This window comes from Chiloscyllium plagiosum, chromosome 14, assembly GCF_004010195.1.
Source record: "Chiloscyllium plagiosum isolate BGI_BamShark_2017 chromosome 14, ASM401019v2, whole genome shotgun sequence".
NCBI classification, from domain to species: Eukaryota; Metazoa; Chordata; class Chondrichthyes; order Orectolobiformes; family Hemiscylliidae; genus Chiloscyllium; species Chiloscyllium plagiosum.
The window spans coordinates 80,086,733-80,099,740 of NC_057723.1; the positions used below are offsets into that span (position 1 = coordinate 80,086,733).

Sequence of the window (13,008 nt, forward strand, 5' to 3'; positions counted from 1 at the left end):
GGTCAAGCTTTGCATCTTCTCTAGTAGGTACATCCACATACTGAATCAGAAAATTGTCTTGTACCCACTTAAGAAATTCCTCTCCATCTAAACCTTTAACACTATGGCAGTCCCAGTCGATGTTTGGAAAGTTAAAATCCCCGACCATAACTACCCTATTATTCTTACAGATAGCTGAGATCTCCTTACAAGTTTGTTTCTCAATAATGCTAATAAGTAAAAGTCTAACCTGTTTAGCTGTTCTTGATAAATCAATGCCTTTATCTCAGGAATCAGCCAAGTGAATCTGTTTTGAAAGTTTCCAGTGCCAATATATCCTTAAATGCAGAGACCAGAATTTTACTCAGTACTCCGGGTGTAACCACATGAATCTCCTGTACGCTTGTAACAGGACTTCCCTATCTTAAAATGGTGTGGAGGTGCCGGTGTTGGACTAGGGTGGACAAGGTCAGAAGTCACATGACATCAAGTTGTAGTCCAACAGGCTTATTTGAAACAACAAGCTTGAGCACTGCCCCTTCGTCAGGTCATTAAGTGCTCAAGCTTGTCGTTTCAAATAAACCTGTTAGGCTATAACTTGACGTTGCGGGTCTTCTGACCTATTTCAAACTTCAAAATGAAGGCCAAAATTTGATTTGCCTCAATTAATTGTGGCACTTGCATACTTATCTTTTTTTGTTTCATGCGCAAGAACTTCAAGATCTCTCTAATACACCTTTTGGGGTTTCTCCATTCAAATAATAAGCTACCTTTTTGTTCCTTCCCCATCTAGTATATGACTTCTCCGTTTTTTGCATTAAGGCCCATCAGTTAAGGTTTTGCCCACTTGACCTATCTATAGCCTGTTGACGATTCCTTATGTCCTCCACGCAACATGCTCTGCCCTCTATTTTTGTTTCATCAGCAAATTGGATATATTATACTGGCCCCTCCAAGTCATTTAATGTGCATTGGAAAGAATTGTGGTCCTAGGGCTGGTCCTTATGGGACTCCTAGTTTCCAACCTGAAAATGACCAATTAATCCCAACTGTCTTGTGTGATGACCAATCCTCAATCCATGTTAATACATTACCCCCCATACTGAGTTCCTTTGTACAGTAGCCTTTCTACGTGGCATTTTATTGAATGTATTTTAGAAATCCAAATACAGTACATTACTAAATTTCCCTGTTTCAACTGTGCTTACTATATCCTCAAAGAACTCCAGCAAATTAGCCAAGCACAATTCTTTTCCAGAAAGCCATAGTGACTCTGTTTAATTATGTCAAAATATTTTGCTATTTCTTCCTTGGACTCTAGCTTAATTCCAACAACAGGTGTTAAAGTAATTGACCTATATTGTCCTGCTTTTAGTCTCCTTTTCTTGAACAGGAGTGACAAGCAACAGTTTTCCAGTCTGCTGGAACCCACCTGGAATCTACTGCCTATCCAATTTCTACAGTGCTTCTTTTTAAAACCCTCCGAAACAAACTATCAGATCTTGACAGCTTGTCTGCTTTCAGTCCAAAGATTATAAAATATTTTGCCCCAGGTGATGAAAGCTGTTCCAACGCCTTTCCTCCTTAGCACTTCCTTTTCCAAGGTTTTTGGGATGCTTATAGTGCCTTCTCGCATGAAAACTGATGGAAAATATTGATTTACTTGATTTGCCATTTTCCTGTTCCTGTTATCTGACTTGCATCTTCCAAGGGTTCCACACCCTTTAGTTAGTCTTTCTTTTCTTATATATGAATAGAAAGAGTTTATAGGGATATGGGCCAAATGCTGGCAAATGGGATTGTAATAATTAAAAATACCGGTCAGCATGGACGAGTTGGAACAGAAGGTCTGCTGTTCATAACTAAAGCTCTTTACCTGTTAAAATTCTGGCTGTTTTGTTCTCATTTTTGCCGATTCCCTTTTCTTGACTAATTTTTCTCCTTTCTTCAAGAAAACCAGGAAAATCTGAAGTTTGTAGTTTGATCAGCTGGGGTGACCATGCAGGCCAACTTCAGCACAACTTGGGTTAGGGCAAAGGGAAGACTAGCCAGGACTTTCTCTCCTGGTTACCACATTTGTAGACATGTCTGGCAAGAATGGAGAACCACTACTTATATAAGATAGCAGATGTGCATGTGGAACAATACACGATTACCTGGCAACGCATGCAAGTATAAGCCATTCAGCCTTGAAATTTTTCAGCATTGTTAGATAGTGACTGTTCTGAGTCTTGTCTCCATTTGCTTGGCTTGGTTTCATTCTTAATGCTCTTGCCTAGTAAACATGCAACTTGGATTTTTGAGGAGAGAGTTCTAGTTTTCCACTATTCTTAATGCTATTGTCAGTTTGGTTCAGGTGGTATCAATCAGTCATTGAACCCACAACCAGAAATCATAATCTAAGATGAAACTTCTGGATGATGCCACACTGAAGAGAAACTGCATTGTCAGAGGTATCTTCTGTTAGTTTAGACATTAAACTGAGACTCTTAGTAGTTCAGTTGAATGTAAAAAATTGCACTTAGTTGGCACTGTTAACTACATGCAGGAAAGTCCTGACATGGCCTATTCCTCCCTCAACCAATGTGTCAAGTATTTTAATATTTATTTATTATTTAGCTGAAACATTAGTCTGACTTCTCTCCTCAGATGTTGCCTGAACTGAGTGTTTCTAGTGGTTTTCTAAACTTTTATTTGTATTGTTTGTGGGACTTTACTGTGTACAAATTGCCTGTGATGACCCAGCTATTTAACAGCAGTGTTTGTATTATTAAATAGAATGCATTACTTGTGAAGCAATATGAAATTTAGGAGAAGGAAGAAACTCATGCAGATTTGGTGTTGACAGAGCGTATAATTAGAAAATACAAAAACTGATATGTATGGTAAATAAGTTAGACATGAGTGAACAAAGATAATTCCGATTTGGGTAATCTTATTCCATTGGGTTTGAAAGTCCTGGAAGATGTGCTAATAAACCTTATTTCCACATAATTACAAGAATTTTCAGTTCCATTTTGAGAAAGTACAGTTATTTTGCCAATTGTGAATGGTTCATTTCCCTATCAGAACATATTTGTTCCCCAAAGCTTTCTCATTAGTTAAATCCAGTGTCAAAGTAAATGTGAACTCTTTAACTAAGTACAGCCCTTTGCTTTGGAGGGGTCAGTTGCTGGAAGTAAATGACTATCCTTTTTCTATGGATTAGGGCAAACTTTCAAAATGCAGAGATTTCATTTTATCCCTGCAGGAAATGTTAGATTTCCTGGTGGTGGAATTATTCTAACGTTCTCTGCAAATTACTGCTTCCTCTTTCAAGCATCTTAATTTTGTAGATCAACAAAATTTGGTATATGAGTAGATGTTGTCTGGAGCCTGGTTTTTCTCCTTAAATTGTGTGGTGATTGATCTAAATGGAAACTGAGCAACATCTGGTTTGACTGAAGACTGTCGCATGTAAAGTCATTCTGTTTAGTGTGTGGAGTGCCTGGGCTTGTTCTTGTATGCGTTGTAATTTTAAATATAACTATCTGGGCCACTGGCAAATAGGAAGCTTGGTCCAGCCTACCTAAATTCAGTGAGTCAGCTAAATGAGCTTTTGAACAATACAAATTCAGTTCATAACAACTGGTCTCTGTTTTGACTGAGAGCAGTGAAATTTCTGCAAGCATTTCTGGAAATCATTTGTTAATTGTTCTGCTGACTCCAGGACTCTTTGGATTTCAACATGACTTTAGTCTTTAAACAATATCAAATTATTACATTTGAAATCTGTATTTCCCACTTCATTCAACATTCAAGAAATAATGTCTAAATTATTCTTGCAGTTGACTGGTATGTTCAGGACTCTTGAAGAGCTCTTTGCTGTAAGCAATGCACAGCTGCCTGAGTTTGTTGTAGTTTAGCCCCTTCCCCCACTTCTCTTTTTCTTCTCTCTCTGCTCTCTTTATCCCTACACTCCCCCACCTCCTGTCTGTGTAGGTGCTGATCTATGGGATTTATAATTCCACAGATGTCAGTAATCTTCGAGTAACTCACTGGCTGTTTTTCTTGAGACAATGATTAATCACCACTGTAGTCATGCTATCATAATGAAATTAATATAATAGCACCTTACAGACATAATAGGCCAAATACTGTATCAGCTGTGTGACCAAGTGGAGAGGTGGAATCCACTCTTAGTCAGTTGTGAAAAGTATTTAATTAATTTTTAGCATGGAACTTTTTGATTTAATTAAAATGATTTTTCTGGGAAGTAAAGGATGCAAATCAAGGTTTTCTTGAGTGAATCTTTATGAAAAAGAGGGGGATATAAAATTATAATGTAACATTCAAAGACTGGTAATAAGTTCAAAAGGGCAATTGTCTGACTGCTGTAGACGGGGTGAATAAAACGTTTGCAGTTCTCTAAATTCTTTGGAAGTTTGAGGTGTTGGATTCTGAATCAACAAACCACTGTTAACTCTCTCCTCAGCTGTAGCCAGATCTTGGATTTCTTAAAAAGAATAGGCAGGTGAGTCTTTCATCTCCCAATATGCAAAAATTTCATTTATGTGTATTAAACAGCGGGTGCTGTCTTGACACCTATTTAGTTGCCTTGTTTCAATGTCCTAAGATGAAAATTGATTTCAAAAATGCAGATGCAAATCAAAAAATGTTGGTCCATACAAGGTCTCCAATTTAACAATCGGGTGATACATGTTAACATTCGCTTGTCCGTTTTTACCATTATTGTAAAAGCCTCTTCAAGTTGAAATACAGACTCCCATCTGGAACAATTGCAAATCCAGCTGAATCTGTGGAACAAAACAGTTGCAGTTGCAAGTCTAAAGTGACTTTGGAAATTAGAGCTGCATAGTTATACCCCAAATCCCAATCTTTCCTGTTCTCTTTACTTTTCTCCCACCAAGTAGATTTTTTTTTGAATACTCCTATGAAATCTGTTTCCATCATCCTTATCAGTAGTGTGTTCCAAGTTTTAACTGTTGCTTAAATATACAATTTCCCCACTAGGTCTTTTGGTAATTATTTTAAATCTCTAGTTATTTTATGATTTCTAGTTGCTGAATCAGCAAGAAAGACTCTCTCTACATGGTTCTTTAACATCTTTCCTTTGTCTAAATGCCGCTATTAGGTCTCTGTTTAACCACCTTTTGTTTTATTTATTCATTTTGTGGCTTGTGGGTGTCACTGGCTGGCTAGCATTTATTGCCCATCCCTAGTTGTCCTTGAGAACATGGTGGTGAGCTGCCTATTCAGATGAGGGGAAAAATAGTTTTTCCAATTTTTTTTCAGTGTCTCAGCTTGGAAATGCCCTAGTAAACTGCCTTTATATCATCACATTCCGAGTGTTGTCTGCATTTGTACCATACTCTGAGACCAGTCAGTGATTTGTAAAGACTTGACTTCTGTGTCTTTGTATTTTATGTCCTCATTTGCAGAGCCAAGTATCTATTATGTTTAACTGCCATGTTTGGAGTCATAGCACAGAAACAGTCCCTTTGGTCTTTTCCATGCTGACCATGTTTCCCAATCTAAACTAGTCCCACTTGCTTGTGTTTGGCCCATATCTTTCTAAACCTTTCTTATTCATGTATATATCCAAATGTCTTTTAAATACTATAACTGTACCTGCATCTACTCCCTCTGTAGTTCATTTCACGTGAACACTGTGTGGGGAAAAAAAGTTGCCCCTCAGATCCCATTTAAATGTTCTCCTCTCACCCTAAATATATACCCTCTAGTTGTCAAACCCTTGTGAATGTGCAACCACCAATCTCTCTGGACTTGCATCTCTCAAAGTTGCACCATTTAGATTATTTTGCCTCCTTGTGCATAAAGTTACCTTTAGCCATGTTACATTGTATCTGCCCATTTCACCATTCTGTCCTCTGAAGGCATGCTGATAATTACCTCTGTATTAGCAACATTGCTAGGTTTTAAGGTCACATTAACAAGGAAGTAATTGTCTGAATAAATCTGAGTGGGCAGCCCTTTTTATTCTTCTGTTTGGATTTTTATTTAATCATTTTTTTTGTGTGGGATGGGTGTCGCTGGCTAGCATTTATTACCCATCCCTAGTTGCCCTTGAAGGTGATGGTGAGCTGCCTGTTTGAACTGCTAGAATCGGGGAAGTAATCTGATCGAGTCCTTTCTGCCACCTGTCCCTCAATTATTTGCCTATCCAATTTACCTTAATACTGTTAATTTCTTGTGCATTTCATTTGGGATGAAACTTGTGCTGTATTGGGTTAATCTGTCTTAGCTGCTCTGTAATTCATGGTCCAAATGAGAACTTGTCCTTGACAATGGATGCATATCATTTCTGGCATTAGGCCAAATGGCCTCTAGTTCACAGATTTATCCGTTGCATCTTTATGTAAAGAGAATGTAACCAATCGTGGTGCATAATTCCCATATTCAAGAAAGATTTAAACTTGTAGGTAGAACTTCTGTTATTAACATCCCTTTTGTTAGCATTATCTCGCCACCCTGCAGACACTCTGCCTCTATTCCTGATGAAGGGCTTTTGCCTGAAACTTCGATTTTCCTACTCCTCGGATGCTGCCTGAGCTGCTGTGCTTTTCCAGCCCCACTCTAATCCAGAATCTCGTTTCAAGCATCTGCAGTCATTGTTTTTACCTAGCATTTTGGAATGCTGAACTGGATGGTTTGTTGACTTTGTTAACTGTATGTCCTTTCTATCGTATTTCTCTTGTGACAGTAACTCCATTGTTTTCTTTCATGAATACTGATCAAAGAACTCATTAGGATGGCATGGTGGCTCAGTAGTTAGTACTACTGCATCACAAGGCCTGGGACCGGGGTTCAACTGCAGCCTTTAGTGACTGTGCAACCTACACACACACTTTTCTTCCATTGTCCAAAGATGTGCGGGTTAGATGGAATAGCCTTGGGAAATGCAGGGTTATAGGGATAGGGTTGTGGGGTGGGTCTAGATGGGATTCCTTGTGGAGGGGAAGTGTGGACTTGATGGGACAAATCGCCTGCTTCCCCTCTGTAGGGATTCTATGATCACTTCCTCTGACATATCAATATACTGAACTATAGAGGTATAATAGTTTTTACTAGTATAGTAATTCAGGCTTTGTCTAACTTCCAGAGACAGGAGTTCAAATCTCTTAATATCAGCTTTGAATTTTTCTTGTGAGAAAATGTATCGAGTGGAAAGTAAACTAATGTTGCTCGTGAAACTGGGGCAGTTATAAAAAATCCCCATATTCATTTAATATCCTTTTTGTTTTAAGGGAAAGTCATCTGTTGTATTTGTCTGTTTTGACTCATTTGTAACTTTAGCCCCTAGACAACAGTTGTTCTCTTTATCTTCTGAGAGAGACAAAAAGTTTGTGCAGAGATAGTCAATAAATGTTGTTGGCCTTGCCAGTGTTGTTCACATCCTTTTAGTTCATAAAGAAGTTGTACAAAACTATTAATTCATCCTTCAAGGATATGATTTTAATTTGTTAAAGCTGTTGTATTTTCGGCACTGTCTATCATCACAATGTTGAGGGGGAGGATTTTAATTGTACAGTTTGTATCTTCCTACAGGGACAAGGCTATAAAGGAAAGCAAATGGCAACAGGACTAATTTCTCCAAATGTACTTTCCGATGATGATGAGGTTGGCGTTTGGGAATCAACTGCTGTTGATACGTTAAATGGGGCCATTGTGAAAAAACAATTGTTGCCAGAACTCTCTGCCATTTCACCTGGCACCATCACACCAAAAAGCGATGATGCAGGGCGAGCCCCTGTAGAGATGGTTCCAGAAGATAGAGTGAAGGTTTATCTCCGGGTTAGACCATTCACAGAGTCTGAGCTCGAGAAAGGAGAATCGCAGGTCAGTGGCAGACTGCCGAAAGTTTGTTTTATATTGTTTTTCAATTCCATGCCATGTTTTTTTTTTAAATATATGCATAATTAAACTGAGGCCCATCTGTTTTCTCAGACACAAGAGATGCTTTGGAGGAACAGCAGTTTATTGGCCAATTTTTTTTTTAACCTTCAAAATCAACACGACTATTTGATTATTTGTAATCAACTTTATGGAACCTTGCTTTTTGCAAATTAGCTGCCATGCTTCCTAACTTGTAACAATAAAGACGTGTCAAAAGTACTTAACTGTGAACTGCTTCAGGTTGTCCCATGGTTGAAAAATATGCAACAGTTTTTTTTAAACTATCTAATTGTAAAATTAGAAATACTGTTACTCTCATTCCAATATTCTAAAAATTCTTTGTATTGCTTTGCTTCATTTGAGATTGAAACATAGGAATATATTGAACTTACAAATATGAAAACAGACCATTTCGCTAATCTTCTCCACATTAAAATAGTTGTACCTTTCACCCACTCTGCTCCCCTTTTGTTTCAGCTCCTTTTCCCATCATCCATCTATTCCATTTGATCTGCAATATTAAAATAGTTGCTGCCTCAACCACTGACTTTGGATAAATCCCACAACCCCTCAACTCTGAAGAAGGTTCTGCCCTCTGCTGGAAATGTGTTGCATAATTTAGTTATTTCTATATCCTCAACTTTGTTCTGAACTACTGGAAAAATATATAACTTTATCTCTCTCTTCTATAATTTTAAACATTTTCTAATGCATAGCCCCTTAATATATAAAATAAAGAACTGCAGATTCTGGAGATCTGAAACCTAGAAGACCAATTTGTTTTTGACCCTTAATGTAGTGCTAGTCAAAAAATACTTGTCTCCTCCATGTTCACTTCCTCATTAGCAGGCAGTATCTTTAATTAACATCACCTTAAACGTCTACTTCCTTCACAATCAGTGTACAGCGGCAGTAGTGTGTGCTACAATAATTTACCAAGTCTCCTTTGACAGCACCTCCCAAACCTTTAACCTCTGCAATCCAGAATAACAAGGGCAGTCACTATTTGCAATTTCCCCTCCAAACCATACACCTTTCTGACTTGGAACTGTAGTGCTGTACCTTCACTTGTTGCATCAAAATTATGGAGCTCCCTCACTAATGGCATTATGGATGTCACAACACCAGGTGGATAGTAGTGGTCCAAGAATTTATATCATACAGGTCAATCCACTTCTCGTGTTCAATCCAGGGAATGGGGTGATCCTGAGAAATCCCCTCTGGTCAATTTGCTATTAACATTTGTTGTTCAGTTGGACCTTTAGCTTAGTATTCAGTTCAGTTCCCGCCTCAGGCGACTGACTGTGTGGAGTTTGCACGTTCTCCCCGTGTCTGCGTGGGTTTCCTCCGGGTGCTCCGGTTTCCTCCCACAGTCCAAAGATGTGCAGGGTCAGGTGAATTGGCCATGTTAAATTGTCCGTAGTGTTAGGTAAGGGGTAAATGTAGGGGCATGGGGTGGGTTTCGCTTCGGCGGGTCGGTGTGGACTTGTTGGGCCGAAGGGCCTGTTTCCACACTGTAATCTAATCTAATCTATTCATCTGATTGACCTTTTAAGTATGCAACTAGCTATAATTTGACATACTTCCTTTTTAAAGGCATTTTATCTTTCCTTTTAAGTGATTTTCTCCAATTAAGTATGGCTTTGGATCTTGTTGCTCGTAGATTACCACCAGAATGGGCACAATATATAATGAGGCTTCACTTTTTTTTTTTAGGTGTTATAATTTCTGAAGTTAGTGAATTGTTTAATTAAATCAAAAGTTCAACTCTAATAACACCAAGCCATATAAACAAGGTATTGTTATCCAAAAAGGGAAACTACATTGTGACTGAATCAGTTCTTTACCTTCCTTCTCTCTTCAGATTCTCCCAGAATGCCTATTGTGCTAACATAATGAAGTGGTACTTCAAGTGAAACCAATCTAATTTAAACGTTAGTACACCTAGCTTTAAATTTTGGAAACAGTTGTTCAATTTGGATTTATTTTTCAAATTTCCACAGGATTGTGTTCTCATTGAGGGTTTCGAAACGCTTTTACTGCGAGCTCCCAAAGACTCATTCGCCATGCGGAGCTCAGAGCGAGGAATTGGCCAGGCTGTACATAAATTCACCTTCTCTCAGGTTTGAAATATAAATTTAAGTATTTATATAAGTTGTCAAAATTAAAGGTGAGCCAACCATTGTCAGTATATTGTTACAATTAAATTGTGATTGACTTGCGTGATTTTGTTTTCTGCTTTTGTTACAAGGGAGCCTAATTTAAGTGAGAACATAGAGGGGGATGAAAGTAATTGGACTACATGAGAGTTCAGTGAAACGTGAATGTGTGTTGTATGCAGTACATTCCTTTAATGCAGATTATCATCTGTATCTTTAATTCAGTGAGGTTTGATTTGGAGGGTGCCTATTTTCAAAGGGTTATAGTGCTGAAGGAATGATATGAAGGGATTTGAAACAAGGGTAAACACTTTAATATTTTTGAGGCCAAGCATCTGACAAGATAAAATCAGTGGGAAGGTCTAGAAGTGTGGTGAGATACAATTGACTGAAGTGATTGATGTCAATTATTGGAATTGATTGACAAGTGATTATGAACTCCACAGATCAAGTTTTGGACTTCCGAGTAAAGAGTTAAAAGAATGACATAGCAAGATTTCATAATTTGATCATAGCGTTTAGCCATAGTACTATCTTTTTGTAGGCAACTTGTCATTTACATTAGAGGGACCATCATCGTTTAGATTTGGCTCATGCTTCACTGTGGGATTATAGTCCACAGTGCTTAGGCCCCAGCTATTTCATAACACCATAATGTATAGGAGCTGAATTAGGGCATTTAGCCAATTGTTTGTTCCAGCTTTTGATCATGGCTGAAATGTCTCCCAATTCCATTCTTCTAACCCTTGATCCTCTTCTAATCAAGAACCTATATATCTCTGTCTTAAATATACGCAGTGACCCTCCAGCAGTACACTGCCCTGAGCATGAGCAATTGTTGACCTGACTGTTGGGCTTGAGTCTCTGGAGCAGGATGTTTGTACTTTGACCTCAAGGTGTGAATGCTGAAATGGGCTGCATTCTACAAAGTCCCTGAGCCTACCTTCTCTCACAATATACATCCTTTATTTGGTTGAGGGAATAAAATAATATCTCAAAGTTTGCTGACCATGCAAAACTGCATGAGACTGATAGTGGTGAGGTGGGCGTAAGGATGATTCGGGATGGTTTAGACAAGTTGAGTGAATAGGCACATATATCACATGCAGTTTAATGTGACTAAATATAGATTTGTCCACTTCAAAAGGCAAAACAGGATGGCAGAGTATTATTTAAAAGTTGATTGGGGGAAGGTTGGTGTCCTTGTACACTGGTCATTGAAAGCAAACATCCAGGTATGACGAGTTAGGAAGGCAAATGGTATGTTGGCCTTCATTGCAAAAGATTTGACTCTAGGAGCAAGGAAGTCTCTCTGCAGCTGTATAGTGCCTTGGTGAGATTACACCTGGAGTATTGTGTACAGTTTTGGTCTCCTTGCCTTTGAAAAGCTGCTAGAAGTAGTGCAGTCAATATTCACCAGGTTGATTAATTCAATCTTGGGATGGCAGTTGTGTTGTATGAAGAGAGATTAGGTCAATGAAGCCTTTACTGACTAGAGTTTACAAGAATGAGAAGGTAATGCAACATCCTAGCAAGGCTGAGCAAATTGCTTTCAGGGGTGATGTTTCCCAATGGATGGATCAGAGCAAAGGATTGTGATCTCTGGATATATAATTTTTGATTGAAATAAGGAGAAAGTTCTTCCTTGAGGAAAGATGAACCTGAGGAATTCTCTGCCACAGAAGCTGTGGAGATGAAAGAAATTGATTTTTAGAAGCTAGAGATGTCATGATGTGGGGAAAATCTAATGGTCTCTCTTGAGCTGGAGGATCAGCTATTATCATGTTGATTGGTGAAGTGCCTCAATGACCCAAATGGTCTATTCATGTTCCAATGTACAGCAAGCAGTTCACAATTGTTTCCAGGTTCTGATGGGTTCCTGTATCCTGAATTCACTGACTAGTAATTCAAGCGACAGTCTCCAGACACTTCTTTCCTCAGTTTCAAGTTTTCTTGAACCCATCACCAGCAATAAAGCTTGTTCTAATTTTGTTTTCTTGCTTATACCAGAAATAATCCGTGATTTGTCAATCTTTTTTTAGGGAAGCTAGTCGCCTAAGATTCAAATTCTAATGCTTTGTGGGAGGTTACAAGGGGTGTATACTGTTGGATTCTTCATTGTGAGTTAGCATGTTTGGAAACAATAGGTGCAAAGTCATATGATCCTCCTTAGCATGTGATACATACTTGTGTCGTTGCTTACTGTATCTTAATATTAACTCATGAAGGAAATCCAATGAAATTTACTTCTAAACATTCTATGATAAGGTGTTAAATTTTAATTATGTAGGCAGCCAGAACAATATAAAATGTTGTATTAAAATATAACCATTAATGATTACAAACCATTAAAAAGATCCTGGCATTTTTTCTGACTTTAATGTATAAACTCCCAACATTTATTTTGTTTGTTCCCTCAGATATTTCCCCCTGAGACAAACCAGAAAATAGTCTTTGATGTTGTCATGAAGAACTTGGTAAAGGAAGCACTGGAGGGACAGAATCGTTTGGTTTATACCTATGGTGTAACAAACTCTGGCAAAACATATACCATTCAAGGTCAAATACAATTAGTGTCTACTCATGCACTTGATGTATCACGTTATTTTGGAGTGTTTAGTGTATGATTTTTAAAGGATCTCTTTCCATTGTAGGCAGTAGGCGTGAGAATGGAATACTCCCTCGATCGTTGGCCATGGTATTCAACAGCATCCAGGGAAAACTATATCCCAGGATGGACCTGAAGCCTAACCTGTGTAATGATGTAATTAAGCTGGATAACAAGATGGTGAGACAAGAAGAGCTGAAAAAAGTTTCATTACTTGGTGGTGCCAGAGAGGTTGGTGCTAATGTTTCTAACCGAAAACACGTGATTACAGGAGTTTAAAATGTGAATGTCAATAGAGGGGCCTTGTGTATGCCCTGTTGAACACAATGTGCAGATTGCTCCTGT

At 38.3% G+C, this 13,008-nt stretch overlaps 1 protein-coding gene across 1 annotated transcript in view; it reads left to right on the forward strand.

Annotated features, from left to right (window-relative positions):
* The window catches only part of kif20a (kinesin family member 20A), a 53,529-nt gene that overhangs the window by 7,985 nt on the left and 32,536 nt on the right, over positions 1-13,008 (forward strand). The window contains exons 2-5 of the mRNA XM_043704074.1: positions 7,549-7,839; positions 9,900-10,019; positions 12,476-12,614; positions 12,710-12,894. Of these exons, the coding sequence (XP_043560009.1) occupies positions 7,573-7,839; positions 9,900-10,019; positions 12,476-12,614; positions 12,710-12,894 (711 nt within the window). The 5' untranslated portion in view covers positions 7,549-7,572. The remainder of the gene's footprint in view (positions 1-7,548; positions 7,840-9,899; positions 10,020-12,475; positions 12,615-12,709; positions 12,895-13,008) is intronic.